The 20,678-nt window shown below is 41.6% G+C and overlaps 1 protein-coding gene across 4 annotated transcripts in view; it reads right to left on the minus strand.

The window, feature by feature from the left end:
* Positions 1-3,149: 3,149 nt before the first annotated feature.
* fgfr2 (fibroblast growth factor receptor 2) overlaps positions 3,150-20,678 on the minus strand; it is a 39,297-nt gene continuing 21,768 nt past the window's right edge. For 3 of the 4 annotated variants that reach the window (XM_072677477.1, XM_072677479.1, XM_072677480.1), the window contains 11 exons: positions 19,938-20,082; positions 18,178-18,374; positions 17,181-17,320; positions 14,954-15,075; positions 13,620-13,730; positions 13,267-13,457; positions 12,540-12,662; positions 11,050-11,120; positions 7,071-7,208; positions 6,251-6,356; positions 3,150-4,882 (listed from right to left, as the gene is read on the minus strand). In XM_072677477.1, coding sequence (XP_072533578.1) covers positions 4,718-4,882; positions 6,251-6,356; positions 7,071-7,208; positions 11,050-11,120; positions 12,540-12,662; positions 13,267-13,457; positions 13,620-13,730; positions 14,954-15,075; positions 17,181-17,320; positions 18,178-18,374; positions 19,938-20,082 — 1,509 coding nt within the window. In that variant the 3' untranslated portion in view covers positions 3,150-4,717. The remainder of the gene's footprint in view (positions 4,883-6,250; positions 6,357-7,070; positions 7,209-11,049; positions 11,121-12,539; positions 12,663-13,266; positions 13,458-13,619; positions 13,731-14,953; positions 15,076-17,180; positions 17,321-18,177; positions 18,375-19,937; positions 20,083-20,678) is intronic. The other variant, XM_072677478.1, reaches the window with a different exon arrangement.

Here is a 20,678-nt window from a genome sequence, read left to right on the forward strand (position 1 = left end):
ATACTATTAATCACAAGAATCTGTTAGCTAAATCTCATATATCCTTACTGACAAAATGAACATCATCATTCATTCTTACATCATCTAGCTAAAAAAAGGCTGCTGCCCTTTACACTGCCCTGCTAGTAAAAGCAGCCATACACCCAGCCGTAGTTTTTAGAGCGTTTTAGATAAACGTGGAATTCATGCTGGTCTAAGATGTATGTTTCAGCCAGATGTTTGAACAATTCATGATGAATCCAGCAATCATGGTATATATAATTTGGCAGACAGTGTTTCTTGAGAACACTAGACGGTTTCATGTGGACATTAGGTGGTTTGCTGTTTGATTTAGACACACGAGATGGTTCCATGTGAATTCATACACAAAGTTTTCATTTTGTCTTTATTGGACAAAATGGCTTTAAAAAGAAAAGTCATCCAAAAGTAAGTAATCAGATTCTGTTGCTTTAATATAATAATCCTTTGGATTATTAACCCTGTTGTTGAGAAGTATTTAAATGCAGTATGTCAGTAATACATAACCATTCTGCTCTCCCAGAGTGCTGTAAGCACACGCACTAATCACTTCATAAGGCCACTGTAATAATACTGGTTAGGGCTTCATTTTGCTCTCAAAGCATCCTATGCATTCCTTTGAGGTCCATGTTGATTGACATGTTTGTGTCATGCAATCATGCGATTTTTTTAGGAGAACTTCCTATTGGATTCAGCTCGGGCAACAGGGAAGGCTACACTGAATACAATGCAGAACTCATTGTCATGAATTTGGCTTTGTCACATGGGGCATTATCATACTGGAAGTAGTCATCAGAAGTTGTGTTCATGAAGGGATATGCATCAGCAACAACGCTCACATAGGCTGTGGTATCCAAGTGATGATTAATAGGTGTTAATGTGTACCACAAACACATTGCCCACACTATTACACCACCTCCACCAGCCTGGATTGTTGACAAAAAAGGGCGGTGGGGGGGCATGGATTCAAACTGCTGGTGCCAGATTCTGACCTTACAGTCTGTGGGCGTCAGCAGAAATGGAGATTCATCGGACCAGGGCAAGTTGGCAATTATATGGTAATTATCGGGTAAGGCTCTGTATTACTGAATTGAGGTCATAATAATATAGTTTATTGCCATAATTCTGCAGACGGTTACCGTTTGTCTAAATGTACATTAGCCTCCCAGCTTAATAGATTGTGCTGTTCCTAGTCAGGTCACTCAAGAGGCCTGGACTACTGATTAACTTTAAATCCCCCACCTCATCTCCAGGTCCTTATCTTGGGAGCTTGGGGCCAGCAAGGCCACGCTTTCCCTCACAGTCCGTGTAGTGTTGACATTCCAAAGGACCAGGCCCTATGCAAACACGCCGTCACCCCTGGCAGATGGCAGAGGAGGCCTGAGCAAAGCTTTTTACTTCAGGACGAGGCTGAGTGATGGCACTCTCTCAACCAGGTCTGGAGCAACCTCTCGAAGAACTGGTTCACTCAAAAATGTGATAACAAGTGAAAACTAGTAGAAGACCATCAAGCATAGTGTTACATAGTCCTGTTGTACTGACAACTTTAATAGTATGTTGGGAGCTCAGATTAATATTTTGTTTTGTACAATGCTGAGAAAAAAGTCATGGTGAGCTCTCCAAACCTGGTAGTTCACTCAAATTTGCTAACATGGTTAACAACAAATGACCTTTAGCGCAGCACCACTTAACAATAAGATTTCACATTCAACATCAGCATTGTTGTGTTCTTTTAACTATATGCCAAATGCTATGGGCATTTGCTGGTCAAGACGTTGATCCACCACCAGTCTGTCAGACCTGAGTCCACCCCTTAAGCCAGCATGACTTTTACCCACACCTGTGAAAACACTCTTTTTTGGTAAAGCTTTTACAGCAAGGTTTTTGGTTGCAAATAAAACACACTGGGCTGGCTTTCCTGGCACAGATTAAGGCCAGCCTTAAATTATGTTGAAGGTAGAAACACAACCGACTATGCAGTTTAGCCCATAGCTGGACCACATCCTTCTCTGGGCAACTGGAACATGCTTCTTTGTTTACTAAATGACTGTAATGGGTGTTCCTTAACAACCTGCAGAGTAAGTGCCATAATCTGCCATTTTAGCAAGTTTCATGCAGACTAAATTACGGAGTTGCAGAATTACGGCGCATCAGTTTTAAACGTCTCTTCTATTGAAGGCTCATTTAAATAATGACAGGTTTGTGCACCTATAGCCCTGCCCCTTCTTCCTGGGAGGATGCAAAGGAGAGACAAACTCCCTGGGTTGTTCCACAAGGACATGAGAAGACATGTTTAAATGGCGCCATAAGACCGAGGGGCTTTTTCCGACCCTTTGCTTCAAACTGAGGCTCAGGCAGCAGAGCAAAAAGCAGAGTATAGGGGAATGCAATAATGTTTCGCTCAGGCTAATGTGCTGGTTGGTGCATGGCAATGTGAGGAGTGTGCAGACACAAAGCTGCTAGGAAGATTCTGACATGGCCAGTGTGTTTTTCTTAATTAAGGTAAGGTGCATGTACTTGTCACTGTACAGTGTACAGCGAAATGTGTCCTCTGCATTTAACCCATCTGGTAGTGAACACACACTCACACACACGTGTTAGGGGCAGTGAGTACACACACACCCAGAGCGGTGGGCAGCCAACTCCAGCGCCCGGGTAAAGAGGGTAAAGGGCCTTGCTCAAGGGCCCAACAGTGGCAGCTTGCCGAGCCCGGGAATCGAACCCACAACCCTGTTATCGATATCCCGGCGCTCTAACCGCTGAGCCACCACTGCCCCATGCATAATGCATGCTGAAAGTGGAATAGAATTTTGCAGCGTTGTATTATTGTAATATGACGTGCTTGAGTTAACACACTGATGCTTGGCAATTCCCTGCAGTGTTTCGTTGGGAATGCACTTAATTAGTTACTTTCTGCATGCTTAAGTGCTAAGCAGCACTGAGTTTAAGAACATGCAATAACGTCAATAGTATTAATAATAATAGGTTTTCCAGGAAAAGCATGAAAAGCTGAGTTATGATTGCGTATAATGAAATTGCAAATGTCAGAATCATGTATGAAATTAAAACATCAATTTTAGAGCTTTTCAGTGGCTTAAACATACTTGAAAGGAAAGTGACAACCGGCAACATTCAGTTTTCCGTCTTTAATTTTGAGAATCTGTCAGGAACACGTGTTGAGAAACAATGTCATTTCATTTATCGGGTAAAAAATGAACACTTTAATGATTTTTTTAAATACTTTTGCTTGAGTGAATCCATCTGAAATTGTACCTGCAACTGAATTACCAGAATGGTAGTGGGCTTTGTTTTTTAGTTTTTTTTGCAAAACAATGTTTTTCCCCCTCCATCAAATATCCAGTATTTATCAAATTCAACACAAACCTTGGCACTGGATAGTAAAATAGCTGGATAAAAAAACAACATCCTCTACAAAAGAAAAGGGATTAGCTGACTATAAAATGTACGTTATTTCATATTTAACTTAACATTCACATTTGTGTATATAAAAAAACAACATAGGAAGCATGAATCTCTTTGTGTACCCACTACAAATAATCCTTTGTACCATTGCCTCAATGAAATATCACTTTAAATTAAAAAATAAACATTATGAATCATTACTGTATCTACTGAGCTCATTAATATTATTATCTCTTTATTATTTTTGATCTTTTTCTCCTTTTGATTCATTTTTTAAACTTAAGTCAATAAATTAACATGCTATCTCGTTCCCTGAAAGCCAATGCTCACCTGTCTCAGCAAGTGAGAGTAAGACAAGTGTGTTCCTTTGAGCCTGTGTCTGTGGTTGTGTGTATGTGTATGTATGTGCGTGTGAACATGTGTATGTCGGAATATGACCGAAAAAAATTAGAAAAAACAGGTTACCAGGAAACCTGTCTTCACTTAGAGGGTGAAGAAGAGGGAGGAATTATTCTGAAGTCCATACAAAAAATAATTCACTGTAAATATATAATATATATATATATATTTTACATATTTGAATATATTTACAAATATACCCAGCACTATATACCGTGTAGTACTTTTTCCTCCATAAGAATAAATGCATGGGCTTTGTTATAAAAAAAAAAATAAAAAAAACAGAATGTGAACATTTTTACAAAATCGACTAGAGGCAGTGTAGTCATGTCATTTTTTGTTCTAGTCCTTGTTTGTTAGTTGAATGTTTCCTTTTTAACACGCTTCCTAATTTTCTTTGTGCTCCATTTTGTTTCTCCTAGGAACTAAGAGTCCTGGAATGCCAAGAAACTGGAATGGTGGCAAGAACATTAAAGAAGTCCAGCAAAAACAGAAAATCTTCAAAATAAACAGAAATTGCAAGAGGTGGACCCTTAAGAACAACTCATTTTCAGTCAAGGATTTAAAGGAAAAAAAAAAGATGAACACTATTGTTGGGTCTCCGTCCTCTCGTTAAGAGCTTGGTCTCGTATGTGCGTGTACGTTCCCCTCGTGCGTTAAGTTGTGTACCATTACACACACCAGTTTGTTTCTCAGACAGCAGCATTTGCCGGGTTCCAGCCTCCCTTGCTCTGTATGTCCAGCAGGAGCAGTAAAGGGGAGGCTTGGAGGCAGAAGGTAGGAAGAGGTGAATAAGGGGAGTCACGGAGGGTTGTGGAGGTGAAGGTTTAGTGGGGGGGGGGGTGTTTTTTTTACTGAAGGCCTGCAAGGAATCGGCTCATGTTTTGATGACCCCGTTGATGTGCTGGTACTTGGGGAGGCATGGCTCGTCTGGTAAAGGATCATGGGAGAAAACCGAGTCGTCTCCAGAGGAGCAGGAGCTACGGGTGTCTGGGAAGCAGGGCGAGTACTGCTCCGTTGGGGCGCACAGGTCAATATACTCCTGTAGAGAGATGGAGGACAGTCTTAAACAAGCTCAAGCAGAAATATACCATTCCCAGGCAAACAATATAAAACATTATAGGTACACTTAAGTGTATTCAATATCAGGAGCAAACACAAATACTCATCTAACAAAGAAGGAAGAAAATGCAAAAGAAGGAATGAGGCCTGCCTTCTGCTTTTCCAGAAAGCACAAAACAACACACAGAGAGCGTAGAATTTCATCCGGAGTGCATTAGGAAAAGCTGGCAGTGGCTAACAGAAAATAGCCCTGAATGGGATCCGTGTAAAAATATTTGCGCAAATAATACTTAATGGAGCATGTATGTACGGGGTATAAGTGACAGGAAGCATTCCACCATGGTTTGCTAGTGAAAACGGTGACCTACTTGCTTTTCTTTTGGAACCAAAGTGTTTCAATGTGTGAAAAGCTCCATGGTTAAAGCACACCGAGAAACAGTCCAGAATCCTGAACCATTTAGACTACTGTATAGTGTGAATGAAGGCTACCTAGATGTAGATTTGGCATGCAACCAGGCAACACTACAAACTGCTCTCCATCCACCATCCATATATACTCCAAATTTGAAAACTGTTTTGGACCTGGAGAATAGGGACGTCTTCACAGTTAACTTGATCCATACTCTTTTTTGCTCTTTGTGGCTGGTACAGAAATATTTGAGGCAGAGGAAGAAGAGAGGTTTGGGTTTCTGAAAATGAGCGCTTGGCTTGGACTCCCCCAGTTCAACACAAGGAGGCTCACATTACTAAAGACCTTCACATCTGTGAACAGTTTGAGAACTTTGGGGATGAAGGAGGGAAGGGGGGTTAAAGGAGAAAGAGAGAGAGAAAAAGAGAGAGCGAGCAAAAGGAACTTTATTACATTTCAAAAGTTCAAAAACTGAGAGAGACCGGGATCTTGGCACCATCTCGAGCTCCAAGCCCAAGCCCCATCGACAAGTCCTGACAGTTTTCCATCCCGTGCCATACCTCGCTCCATCTTGCGGATATCGTGGATGACAGCTCGGGAATGGAAAGAATTGGGGCAAGCGCTTAGGCGGAGGGATACGGCTGATAATTGAGCAACGTTAGAGCAGGGGCCGAGGCCTGGAGCAAATCAAGGCACATGTAGCTCTCAACCCTAAATACTGACCGTAAAACCCATCCGATGATTTCTCCTCCCCCTAGTATGTATTGCAAAATCTTGCTAGCTGGAGCCAGGAATGGCTCAAACTGATAAATCCTAGTACTATAAAGGAGGTGTGTGAATAGCTCTGATGGACAGGCACAACTGAAGTTTTTTTTTTGTGTGTGTGTGTGTGTGTGTGTGTGTGTGTGTGTGTGTGTGTGTGTGTGTGCGCCTGCTCACCTCATGGGTTGCCAAGGTGAGGATGCGATCCAAGTCCTCCACCAGCTGTTTAAAAGTAGGCCTATGTGAGGAGATGGCGAGCCAACAGTCTTTCATCATCATATACCTGGGAAAGAAAGATAGGAGGAGGTGATACAGGAAACAAAGTGAAAGTTAAAATCAGCAGCACACATCATGTATCCTTGGGCAAAAACACCAAAAACCCCTGTGGCCCAGCCATATTATCAGGAGACCGACAGTTTAAACCCCAAGTGATGCCGCAGTGAGTACCAGAGAACACAGTTGGCCTTGCTGTCTCTGTTAAGCATGGCTCTTCATCTTCCCTAGTTAGCGCTAGTCAGTGCATTAAACAGTGCCATCACCCTCACCCTTCAGTTTGTGTGATAGCTCCTGTCATAGCTACTGTAACTAAAACTGGGGTGAAAACTGGACCAAATAAAATAAACAATCCATGCTGTACTATGAAGCACAACAGAACCCTCCAGCTCTTATACAGTAGAATGTAAGGCCGCATGAATGCTATTCTGATGCAGGCTATTAGAAATCCTTCTGCTGCTTATGATCGCTCAGTTATCTCTGCTGGGGGTACTCATGGTGCCGACAGTACCGCTCCAGCTTTTTGCAGTATGAGCAGCACAGACGCCAGGCGGCTGTGAATGAAGACGTTGATGTGATCTACACAGCTGTCTACACATCATCTCACAGAGTGTGCACAGAGAGGTGGCACCCTGCTTTGAGGTAGTGATATTAGGATCTTAGGGCCAGTCTTCGCAAGAACTGTATTTTGTATGTTATATCGTAAAATGGGTCAGAGACTTACAGGTCATTGGTGCAGTTGGCTGGCTTGTCCATGCGATGGCCCTCTTTTAGGAGTTTGAAGAGCTCCTCCACGGGAATACCAGGGTATGGTGAGCCGCCCAGTGTGAAGATCTCCCACATGAGCACTCCAAACGACCAGCTGATCACAAACACATCAAAGCCACATGTTACTTATACAGTCTTATTTCTGTGCAATTTCTTACCACAGCTATTAAACTGCACAATCATCCACTGTGAGCCAGGTATACACAAACTGTACAGACTTCTAAATGCAGGGTTTAATTTATCAGTAAAAAAAGTCATGACTATTATCATAAAAATTATGTTTTGTTCAGTTTCGGCTTTTCATTATAGAGCAACAAGATTCAGCCCTCATCACTGTACGATCTCTTCACAGGCAAAGCCACTGACATACTGACAGAACCATTAATATAACGGTGAATAAGGATTTGAGAGTTTAACGATCAGTATACATCAGTGACAGTGGTCAGTACTAACAACAAAGTGACTGTAGAAGCTAAATGCAGGCTTTCTCCAGGGAGTTTCAGGCTATGAGACTATGCCTGCAGCAAGTGGACAGAGGCCTCAATGAGCCATGGACTAAAAGCTGGCCTTTGTCCTTGCTGGACAGCCACAATGACACATATTGTCTGAGCCAAAACAAACAGCAGTTTAGACCCACAGGAAACAAACCGCTGTAGGGAGGGGAGAGTGGGCGATAAGATTGTAGCGAGGGAACCACTTTTCTGCACGCACCAATACTGGGTTATATCATCTCAGATATGGTTGTGATACATACTGAATGAGTGAACTGGAGATAGTGTCACGATGATGAAGTGCTGCAACAGATGCTTTCGTATTCCCAACTTTCAACTTATCACTGAAGCCCTAATGCCAAATTAGCCAATGCTAATTTGGAGCCAGCAGCTCTTATCATCCCACTCAAACGTTATTTATTCCACCTTGTTAAGGAGTGTATGGTCTCTTTCGCAATGGCATATATATAACGACTCAGGAAAACATGGTTGTATCACGATAAACATTGTATTTCACAATACACGCTCCCCTGCACTCTGCAAACAGATCTTGGTGTACCCAAACATACACACGGCAGCCCACACCACGACACAAAAGAGGCTCTCTGGTTTGGTTTACTCCTGTTTACATTACTGGCCACCTTGTTTATTCGCTCTTGTGCCTGGCGAAGTGCCTATTCATCATCTAGAGGCTATGGCACTCTGGAGCTAACCACTAATCTTTCTAAGATCAATCACCTCTGAGGGAGCTTATCCAAGAGGTCCTTCACACATGTCTAAATTCTAATACAGGCCAACAGTTTGTAAAGATTAAAGATTCTTTTAATGGCGGGCGGACAGGCCAGCAGACCAATATGGCTTTGACCTCAACTAGGAATTGCGAATCACTAAATGTAAGAAGAGTTAACCTCCTCATTAACCCTCAAATGTGTTACATCAGACATATGTGGGTAACAGAAATTAGACTGTTTTTGGACCCCCTGTCCTCACGTAAGTATTATATTTATTACAGTGTAAATCTAAGACTAAAACAGTATAACATATAAACTATTATATTCAATTTAGAACATCAACTACTTTTAATAAGTACAGCTCTTTTGGGCAGCAAAATCATGGCATGCTGCACTACAGAAGCCCGATGACTAGCTTGCACACAAGTCCAGTTCATGTATTACATGGCACCAGCTGACAGAGCTGTTTTGGAACTGTTCATTATCATTTCTAATATTTAATTTAGTTTCACTTGTGGTTTTCTAAGGACAAAATAACAAAACATTCAATGTTCTTCACACACAATCAATACATTCCAGCTACCTCAGCAAGAATGCAAAACCCCCTGGGAGCCCTACATATCAGAGAAGCCACTCTAACGTTCATTCTTATTCATGTATAATAAATTAAATCTGATGTAATTTATGGATTGGGTGTCTAGCGGTACATGCACTGTCCTCTCCTCCAGGCTAAGGGACTAACAGGACAGCCAATTACAACAGCGTGATTACATGTAATTAGCAATAAAAAAGGTTTAAGCATTGATTGGACTTTACCACAAACACACACAGTGCATAAAACATTGCAGTAACATCTGTTAAAAGCAGGGATGTGCACCAGTACAGGAGAACTAGGTTAACTGTTTGAGATGGCAGAATTCATGAACTGAAATCACTACATACTACAGGAGTAAGAACAATGATTTTATGTTTTAAACGGATGTTTTAAACACATGATGGTTTTGCTTTGGTTTGGTGTTTGTGAGTAAGTATATGTGTGGGGGAAAAAGTATTTTGTGTTACTGCTATGTTTGTATTAGAAATTATAATTTTGATAATCTGTTTGTTTCTTTGTATTAGTGACTTTTACTTTTATATTACACAGTATATGTGTGATATAGTGTTTGAGTGGAGTGATTGCTTCGTTTCTTTCACTGCGTTCCACAAAAACAGGTTAGTAGTATGTATTAAACTTTGTTACTCAAAATACAAGTGCATAAACATAATCACATTGCCAAGGATATGTTGATGTATGTAGCTGAGAAGGCAGAGATAGTTAGATGTTAACTACTTTAGCTGATGTTAGATAGATGTAAACTATTCAGGCTGATGTTAGGTAGATGCTAACTACTAGTTCATGTTAGATAGATGTTAACTGCTGTAGCTGATGTTACTGTTAATTACACTGGCTGATGTTAGATAGATGTTACTACTAGTTGATGGTAAATGTTAACTGCTGTAGCTGATGTTAGATGTTAACTACACTAGGTGATGTTAGCTAGATGTGAACTTCTTTAGGTAATGTTAGCTATATGTTCACAATAGTCAGCGTTATCTAGATGTCAACTGCTCTAGGGGCAGTGGTGGCTCAGCGGTTAGAGTTATCGATAATAGGGTTGTGGGTTCAATTCCCGGGCTTGGCAAGCTGCCACTGTTGGGCCCTTGAGCAAGGCCCTTTACCCTCTCTGCTCCCCAGGCACTGGAGTTGGCTGCCCACCGCTCTGGGTGTGTGTGTGTACTCACTGCCCCTAGCTCACTAGTGTGTGTGAGTGTGTGTTCACTACCACAGATGGGTTAAATGTGGAGGACCCATTTCGCTGTACACACTGTACAGTGACAAATACATGCACCTTTACCTTTGATGTTAGCTTGTTGCTGACTACTCTAGATGACAGGTTCTAATGCCTATATCCCTATTTTTGCTTTTTAACCTTTTATGTAACCCCCATGCATTATCTATCCCAAGACAAAAGGCAAAAGAAGTCTTCCTGAAGAGTCTCCAAATTTAAAAAAACACTCCAAATTTAAGAAAGCAAAACTGTGATCAAAAAAGTGATCAACCATCTCTATGGTGGGGAAAAAAAGTGATCAACCATCTCTATGGTGGGGAAAAAGCATGTGGCTTTAAAAGTATTTAATATAAAGCAAGCGCTCGCTTTATAGGATCAATGCGAACAACAAACAACGAAATAAAGGGACACTTTTTGCAAAAAGCAGTAAAAGAAAAAAAAGCCATGGTGGAAGGAAGTGTCTGAAGAGATGGGGGCCGAAGAGGGAAGAAGGGGTTACTTCCGTGAGGGGCTAGGGGAGACGAGAGCTCGGACTGTTCGAGCTTTGAAGCCAGCCAGATTAGTAACACGGCATTGGCCGCAAGTCGAGCGTGAAATCTTTTGCTTTTTGGCGTAGTGTTGGCCCTGAACACCCTCCTTTTTCACCTTCTTTCCTCCTCTGACAAAAAAACACACGTCCTTGACTTTCTGCCCTTTTCCCTCTCATTTTCAGAAACCAAAACAAGGTTTCTGCTTGCCCCTACCCTCATCTACTCTGAATAAACTGCTTCTCTTGCTAGAATTGTTCTTAAGATACCTCTAAGATACCCACTTTAGTAGCATTATCTAATTTTTCATGAACTCCAATATTACAGTGTCAAAAAGAGAGTGTGGAAGGTACTTACACATCGCTCTGGTGTGTGTACACACGATCAAACAGTGCTTCTGGAGCCATCCACTTCACTGGTAAACGACCCTGTGGACACAAGCATTGACAAGGCTTTAAGTTAAGAGGTCAAAATGGTCACATGATAAATTCCAAAGTAAAATGTCCCCAGGGTTTATTGTTTTTCTTGCACACTTCAGCAGCATTTTTAATTCAGTACCCTCATTAGTCTGGAATTTCATTAAATCCCAAGCAGGAACATCTATAATGAGGCAAGTGTTAGATCCATAAGCTAGCCTGACCAGAGCATGACTCTGGGTCCTGATTTCCTTCAGGAGTCATACAATGTTCACTTCGTCATTCACATAAGCTCAAAGGTTCGGTACCGAAGATGCTACAATAGACGGGAGCATGAGAGATTAACAAATTATGTTTATCTTAGTCTATATATATAAATTCTTGTATACCCGTTCTTTCTTTTTTTTCTTCTTTGTTATATTTAGTTTGCTGAGTACTGGCCAAACGGGCAGAGTGGTACCAGTATAATAAAGTTGCACCTATCAGTAGCCATCATTTCCTACACTTTTGCAAGTGATTCAGGGCTGGGCCCAGCTGTTATGGCTTTATAATCAGAAGCTGTGAGCTCATAGAAAGTAATTTTGTCTTGTGTTGCTTCTGAAGGAATGAGCTATTAAAGAAAATGCTAATGCGAGCCTATTTCTCTCAGGGAAGGCAAATAAAGAATATTGCTTTGATCTAGTCCAATCAAGGCAAGAACCATTTTACATTGATTTGAGAGAGAGGGATCTTATAACAGGTAAGACACAGAGTTGGATTTTGGAACCAGGCTGAAAATCACTGACTGTTAATTAAATTGTTTTTACTGCTCTGGTGCACTTAAAACTTGCAGTCACTTGGAAAAGAGTTTCACTGTTTAAAACATTCAAGCTAGATGAGAAACCTTGTTCATTTCCCAAAGTTCCAAAGCCCTTTTCTCCATGTCAAGTTTTCAGAGCACCCAAACTCACATCTAAAAGCATAAGCCTGTCTAAACAAGTATGAATAGCATTCTGAGCAAGAGATTAGTATAATGGTGGGAAATGGGAGGAAAGCTGGGCTAATGTGTTTAGTTTTGTGGCTAATGCGCAAGCCCCCTCCCCTTGCTTTCTCATGGGCTGTTTGGACAACAGGGGCCTTGGAAAAGCGAGTGAGGATGAGGGATGAGGCCTAAATAAGTGAAGAACGCTCGAAACACTTCAAGCGCTTGCTGCCTGGGAATTTACAAATCCTGCCAAGGCCGGAGAAACGAAGGAGAAAGTGAAGAGAAGCTCCAAAAAAGAGAGAGAGAGAGAGACAGAGAGAGAGAGAGAGAGAGAGAGAGAGAGAGAGAGAGAGAGAAAGAGAGAAAGGAGTACAGAAAAAAGTAAGTGAGGAAGAAAATGGTTTGGAGCTGCAACAAGTGCAAAAACATAGTCAGGAAAAACGACAAGAAAAATACTAATGACTCACATTGGTGGTCTTTTTATAATAATCAATGTTGTGGACGTCCCTGGCCAAGCCGAAGTCTGCGATCTTCATCACGTTGCTCTCGGTGACCAGTACGTTTCTGGCAGCCAGATCTCTGTGTATACACTGTAATAGAGAGATGAAGAGAGAAAAGAGGGATGAGGACAAAGCAAAAGCAGGTGTAATTAAAAAACACAGCAAAGTCAGGGGAAAGAAAAGCAACAGAGAAGATTTCTGTGAACATCCTGGCACCCTGTACATAAGCGAGTGTCTGCGTGCGTGAGAGACTGATAAGAATGTCAAACATTCCAGACAAGAAAGAGAGTGTGATGAGGTAGCTTAGCATGCTTGCTAATACTCTACTTGAATGTGCTGTAGCTACACTGCAGGTCTATGTGTTTGCACAATTAATAACAATACAATCTGCTGAAACCAAAGCTTAAATTCTAATGATGGTAAAGAAAAAATTGGACTTCACCCTCTTTAAATAAAGAACTGTGTGAGTCCGCAGAAGTTTGACTTTAATTCAAATGAAGTAAATAAATGAGCAGTGAATCTGATTCCATAAAATATTGCTTTTTTCCACAAAAGCAGGGAGACTGACATTTTAAATGCATATGCATAGGCTAATAGCAAGCTAATAAAACCATAGAGTTGGAAATATTCCTGATTAACAGAATTGCAGTGTGTGTGGGGGGGTATATATATGAATACGTGTGCTTGTATTTACCTTTTGTGAGGCTAAATACTCCATGCCCCGAGCCACCTGATAAGTGCAGGAAACCAGGTCCTTGAAGGTAAGTGGTTCGTCAGACACGCGGGCAATATCATATGAGTACTCCATCCCTGGAGGCCGTCTGGACCTCAGGTACTCCCTCAAATTTCCCTTGGAGGCATACTCCACTATCACATATAAAGGACCTGAGGGAGGATTCACATATTATCATTATAAGGAATGTAATATGACTTAGCTTAGGTCATATTTAAACTGTTGTGTATCAGTTGCTTGGAACAAAGGCATAAAATCAGGTGCACTGAGGACTGTGGTGATTTTGAATGCATGATTCCTGCTTGCCCACTCACCGTCCTGCGTGCATGCCCCCAGCAAGTTGATGATGTTTTTGTGTCGACCAATCATTTTCATCATCTCCATTTCTGACACCAGGTCAGACAGGTCCTTCTCGGTGGCATCGTCTAGAAAAGACCACAACACCTCAGTCTCTTTTTGTCTTTTTATGGAAATGAGTCTTGCTTGTGCATCCTGTGTTCACTTCAAGAAGTGGAGTAATGAACTGTATTTAAGCAATTTAGTATAGTAGTAGTAAAGGTGTAATTTGAACTAAAGTGAAATGGAACAGACCGGCCGCAGTTGCGGAACCATCCACTATAGTGTTACACCGAGCCCTCGCTACAGAGCCATTCTTTCACTACCTCTGAATTAAAACCGGTTCCTTCAATTTAGAGCAATTACCCACAGGACAGATGCCTTTTCATTATCTTACTGCTGATCAGCGGAGCGCGCCAAACACAAACGGACGGTGTGCCTTCCTCTCTCCTCTGTTTCTCCCTCTCTCTCTTTCTTTCTTGTTTCTCAAATAGGCGGCTGCATGCTTTCTAACTCCTTAAAAATGTATTTCAGTGCAAAAACCTATACAAACAGTGTAAAAGACAATGGGGTCCACAGCTGCCCTGCCTAAGAGACAGTGACTTCTCTTGTTGGATTTCTGCCAAGCTTTCTCTTCTGGAGGCCACTAGGTCAACCCCCCCTATACATTTACTTTAAAATGTCTTTTTTAAGCACACACACCCCTCCCCTCTCCTCTGTGTGTGTCTTTGTCTTTGTGCAGGTGAAGAGAGCCTGCTGCAGCTGGCTTGGACAGAGAGGCAGCTATGCGGCCTCCTGACCCAAGCCCTACCAGCGTCATTCACCACCAGCAAATAACCCCTCAGTGGCCTCTCTCCTCTCAGCCCCACAACAGCCACTTCTGTCCTTAAGTCTCACAGGCTCTCACTCACTTTCCATGCCTCCTCGCTTCCACATCAATTTAATCAATTCAAGTCTTTACTAATTTGTTTGACGAACTGGACAAACTGTTACCTATTATTGTTATTTTTCTTGTTTATTTGATCTGAAAACTGCAACAAGAACAGAAAACAAAAAGAGAAAGGCACAGTAGTGGGTATAATACTTCAATACATTATGATATGTAGGGATTTTTTATGTTTAAATGATCAGTTTATTGGAGCATTACGCATTGTAAATGTACAATATCTGTCCTTATAGTGTCCACTCTTGGCCACTAGTTGAAAGAGTCCCAATACATTGATATGATAAGATACAAAACGGTACACAGAGAAGCAATTTAATCCAAAAAAAAAAGTTGTTATAAGCCAAATTACCCATCATCTGCACTTACCTTTCAGCATCTTGACGGCTACAGTCACAGCCTCTTTGGGTTTGTCTTTATCAATGCCCAACGCTTCTGCCATCACCACCTGGCCAAAACAGCCTTCACCCAAAGGCTTGCCCAGTGTAAGCCTACAGAAGGAAACAGCCAGCAAAAAAATGAATGTGGTGAGGTTTGGGTAAATAAACACATTTGTGAGCCACAGTGAAAGACAGTTTTGAGAAGTGTCAATTAAGGAGCATTCCTTTAGAGGCTCTCTAGATGTGCTGCCCTATCAAAATGCAAATAAAGAATGCTAATCTCACTAGGCACCCCTGGTGGTGCCAGGTCCTTGCTGATGATTAGCAAGATAACAAGGTTTTAGTGTGTGTGTTGTGTGCAAGTGTATTGGTATCTCACACAGTAATGTTTGCCTAATTCTGAGGCGATAAGTAAGTGCCCTTTGCCACCCGGGCGGTGTGTGTTGTGTGCAAGTGTATTGGTATCTCACAAGCTTACATTTGACATTAGCCACAGGAACACAGAGACTGTGACTAGGGGGTAAAGAGTTACTCCTCTCAGGGGTACGCAATAATATGCCTGTGGGGATTTGTCTTTAAGTCTTTAAGATTTTTCAGTACAAGGAGTGTAAAAGACCATCTGAAACAAACAAGTCCACTTTATCTTAATCTTTCATGGTTACAGTGACTTTATGACCCCTTGCCCCCCCGGTACCCCCTTAGGTCAAACTTTGACTGACAAGTGCTGGCCCCGCCCATGCCTCCCCCGGCTGTGTAAACATTGACACCCGCACTGGGGCCCGGGGCTAGCCCGTCGCCGAGGTAACACAATCCCCCTTCTGTGTTGTGAGCACCCGCCGGCCCCCGCCTCTCAAAGGCTGCCTCTGTCTGGCCGAGCCCACCACAGATAATCAATGTTATGTTTTTCCTCCACGCCAAACGCAAACGTTAACATTCCACAGCTTTCAGTCTCTTGGAGGCATGCGTCCTATGGGCAGACGAGCCAGTGTCTAAGACAGCAGCCAAAGGGAGGGCAACAGGCAGAGAAAAAGAACTTCATTTATCTTAATTTCATAAAAATCCAAAACAATAATTAAATTCCTCACAAAAGGAACAAACAGAAAATTTGTCTCTAAGCAACATTATAATTCTAATTTCCAAAGAAGGGATTGTCTTTTAGCTTAGAGAACAAAAATGAAAAGTCCTCTAAATGGGAGCCACACACACATGGTTGCTATCCAGTGAGGGTTGAACACCTTATTAATCGTGCTGTGCAACGACAAACCAGCATTTTTTACTGGCCAAGTTTTTCCCCCATCGCCTTGCTAAATAAAGACTTGGCAGAAAGGCAGAGCTGAATAATGGTGAGGGATACTTTCTTTCAGCCCACTCAGAAAGCTACGCTTATGTCATCCTTTGCAGGGTCATCTCCTGCCATACAAAGTGTAAAGGATTTCCTCACTGTTTTACAGTGCTTTTTACCACAATTGATGAACTGTATCCTTTGGTAGTCATTTAAGTGGTAAGCTTTTACATACTAACATTGTAAGTTGCTTTAGCTTTTTCAGATGCTATGTTGTATAGATAACGGTTCAGGACTAGGTCTAGGCTCACACAAGCTAAGGAAATCTCTAAAGCTTAACATCCTACGCATGAAATAGAGCCAGCCAAAAAATTATTTGGTCACTCAAAAAATGCTGGGGTGATAGTGAACACAATACTGGACTAGATTGGATAGTCAGATTACAGCTCACACTTCTTACATGAAGCTGGATGAATCAACAATTTAGGCAACTCGATTGACAATTTGGACATATTTTTGAGATACCATAGCATGGTGTACACACTAAAGCATTCTAGAGAATTTCAAGGTCTTACTACCATTGGCACTGTTGCAGGAGGCAACACTGTATTGAACAAGTCTAGGGCAAACACTCTCCACTTCAACATTTTTTGTCTGATTTTTGTTTTGTCAAACACTGAGAAAAGAGAATAAAGTTTCAAGGTCAGAAGCTCAACTGGAAGCAAAGACTGATATTTGTGAGATGGTCAGCAACGTGACTAAACGAGTGATTTAAAATGCAATAGCAGACGAGAAAGCAAACATTCAAAGATACGTGCAGCTGACAACAGAGCTGGACGAGTTGCTTGCTAAACATTATAATGTTTAGAATGTATTACGCAGAAACTTCAAGGCACTCACTTTACAACTTTAAGTCCAGTATATTAGAACTTACTTGTCTCTGGAGAATTCCCATCGTGGATCTTCTGGAAGGTCATACTCCGGAATAATCTGATCATGGTCAGAGCTTCGGCGGGTTGTGATTCGAACCAATGGTGTACTAGAGCTCATTGAGGAGCTGGAGTCAGCTGACACCTGCATGGAGAAAAGGAAATGGCTGATCACCTGAGCTTCCAGCAAATATGTAACACAAAGAACCCCATCTGATTATCTGTGTATGTGTGCGCTGTTGAGATGTACCATTATCAGAATATTTGATTTTATAATACTAACATTTCTGTGCTGAGCAATCACTTATTATAAAGGCTGGGCTCTATTTTGTATTTTTTAAAGAGCAGCCCATGCTGTTTCTATGCATGCACTAATCAGTGTCTCACAGTGGAGAAGCCTAGGTAACTAAATGTGGAGCTAAAAGGATATTTCCTAACTGTTCCGAAAAAAAAACAAAAACAAAAAAACATAAAGACAATTTTAATGTAGGGTAAGACCTAAGGACAGCTTTATGCAGTTCTGCTGCAGCCAACATCTAAAAATGTTCTACAGAGCAGACCTTACCTTCACACTCCGAACTGTAAGCCTTCATCAAGGGAGCCTAATGATATTTCATTTGTTCACATTTCTCAGAATGTCAAATGAAGCATTATTCAGTAAATCCTCTCCCTCTGCCATACATACTAATAATTAATAACAGCATCTATGCTGGATTCTATCATGCCTGTTCCCCAGCTAAAATGTTAACGTTATTCCAAACTTTTTATTACAAGAAATAATACATTATTTGTACATGTCATTCTAAAGCTGATGCTACAAAATAAACATGCCTATATTCATGCATCACTTCCATTCACATACGGAATAAAACTAAAACTATAACTATATTATAATTTTAAGATGATGAATTGTCTGTCCAGTAATGCATCATGCATTGCTTCATGTGTATGTGTGTGTCTGTGTATTAGGGGTTCTGGAACTCTTTATCTACTTTCTGTTACCTGGCGGCGCAGTGGGATCTGTTTGGTAAGCTTATGTACTGCAGGCTGCCCTCCAAAGTCGGGCTTCTTTGTAGACGTTCTCATTCTGCAGACCACCACAATCACCACCATGCAGGCAATGAGGAAGACACCTATGCAATAGATAGCGATCTCCACGTAGTCCGGGGGATAGTCTGGTCCTATGATGCCTGATTCAGCTTAAATGGGGATACAGGAGTCAGGGTAAGAGGGAGGAGGGGAAAAACAGGACAGTTACCAAGTGGAAGTTGTTCTGCTTTGGAGCACTTAATAAGAAAGCCTAATGTTGACCAGCAGAATGGTGTTGAGATGCTTGGCACACATTAAGATTTTGTGGAAGAATACTCCAGCAGACTTACAGCATATGAAACAACAAAAGACAGACATTGGACATACAAAAACACACAACACAGAACAAGATATAGGGAAACACAGATCTACAAACCCACATTACTAGCTATTTCATACTATCTAGAGTTTTTTCCTCCTGAAACATTTTACATGGCTGTTAACGTGGCAGCTGCATTAGTGAATATAAATGGGGTGCATTAAACAACAGAAACTCCACATGAAAAACTTAGAGGCAATTTTATTTGGAACACTTTTACAATTACTGACTGTGATGACTACAGACCCACCACTGACCAGATATTACTTGTACAGTGGATAATTTTTAGCACAGAAGTGATACAATAGAGACATGGAACGGTTGTGGAAACACATGACTTATGAAGGTCTAAAGGATGAGTAACACAAATTGTGTTTGAAAAAGATAAGCCTAGAATCACTTACCGAATACCTACAAAGTCTAACAAGATGGTGGGTGTGTCTAAAGGGGTGGCAAACAAGTGGACACACCAACAGGCCTGTTTCTGACTCACTATAGTGATTAACTGTAAATCTACAGAGTGTACCTATGTGGTAAGTGTTCCTGATAAAATGCCCAATGGGTATTTTATGTGGTTATTCTATCACTGTGTCATTCCCATACTCAGGGTGCGGACTTGGGAGTGGAAGCTAAGGTTGTTGGTCAGGATGCCTTGACAATACCTAAATACCATCAGTTCATTCAAATAGTCAATCTTAATGCAGGCGGGCACTGATCACACACATAGAACATACACAAACACATCTGGCACACAACACACAAAGCAATGTACTGAGGTACTGGCTCTGATCATTGAGAAAGTGCAACACATGCTTTGACTTTCTAAAGAAAGTGACAGCAATCATCAGAGCCTGAGGAAAGAGCCACTGAAAAAGTATGGCCAGCATGTGTATACAACACTGAGGCATGCCCTCTAAAGGTTAGTATGAGGAGATTATGGGGAGAGGAAGGGAAAGAGGGAGTCACACGCTGTCTAGAGCTCAAAACTAAATTATGAGCAGTAAACCAACAAAGAGCAGAGTGTAATTTTAAACTCTGTTTTAGGCTTTCCAAACCATCCAAACTAAATTGTTTCTATTAGTGACTAAATAACTGTAAACTGATCAGTGTAATGTTAGTGGAAGCAGTTAGATCACTGCAAAGGGCCAAATGAATTATCAAATGAAATACCTGCCATCACATCTCAGGTTTGTTGGTAACAGATGGCAAAACTAATTTTAATAAACTATGTTTTAAAACTCCACTCTAAAAAGTGTCTCCCACTCTCTCTCTGACATTTGTTGATATGACCAAACACAGCAACGATGTGAGAAGTAACACATGGACAGAGCTGCAGAAGTAAAGGCGTGTATACCTGGAAGAACCGTCAACCAAGCAGAGTGATAGGAGATCCCAATAGAGTTACCCGCCAAGCACGTATATTCACCCGCATCCTCGAAAGTGACGTTGGGCAGGTAGAGGACCTCAATCTCTTTGTCCGTGGTGTTTACACCTGCCGTCTGAGATAGGGAGAGGAAAAGGGCAGGAGGAACCAAAGAACAGACCATGGAGAGGAGGGAAAATGAGGAACAAGGAGGTCAACAAAAAGGGGAGGAAGAAAGGAGCAGACAGAGATGTAGGAAACAGTAGAGAAGAGAAGGAAAGAAACCAGTGAGACCCAAAATACCAAGAAGAGAGCCGATGTGGGAGATGGTTCTTGCTGTAAACCTCATCTACACATTGCACAGATGGTAGATGAGCCCTTCACGAGAGAGGACTATAGTGAAAGCACACACCACAAAAAGGGGATCTTCTGGCCAGGATGAAGATCAAGTACACGGTACGGTAAGAGAAGACGCCCCAATAATAAATGGGGTGCCTTAATATCCTCTAGGGTGAGCCCACAGACCTTTGCTGAACATGCAAACACACCCAACGAGGGAAGCCATGGAGAACAAGTCAGTAGCTCCAGCAGGTAGTCAGTGAAGAAAGGATGATTGACATTTAGGTAAAAACAGAAGAGTAGACAAAAATACAGATCAATGAATAACTTAGAGTATGATGAAGTAATGAAGAGAATCTTGTTTCCATGGCTTCTTAGAGTTAAGAGTTAAGA

Source organism: Salminus brasiliensis, chromosome 4 (assembly GCF_030463535.1).
Source record: "Salminus brasiliensis chromosome 4, fSalBra1.hap2, whole genome shotgun sequence".
In the NCBI taxonomy this organism is placed as follows: domain Eukaryota; kingdom Metazoa; phylum Chordata; class Actinopteri; order Characiformes; family Bryconidae; genus Salminus; species Salminus brasiliensis.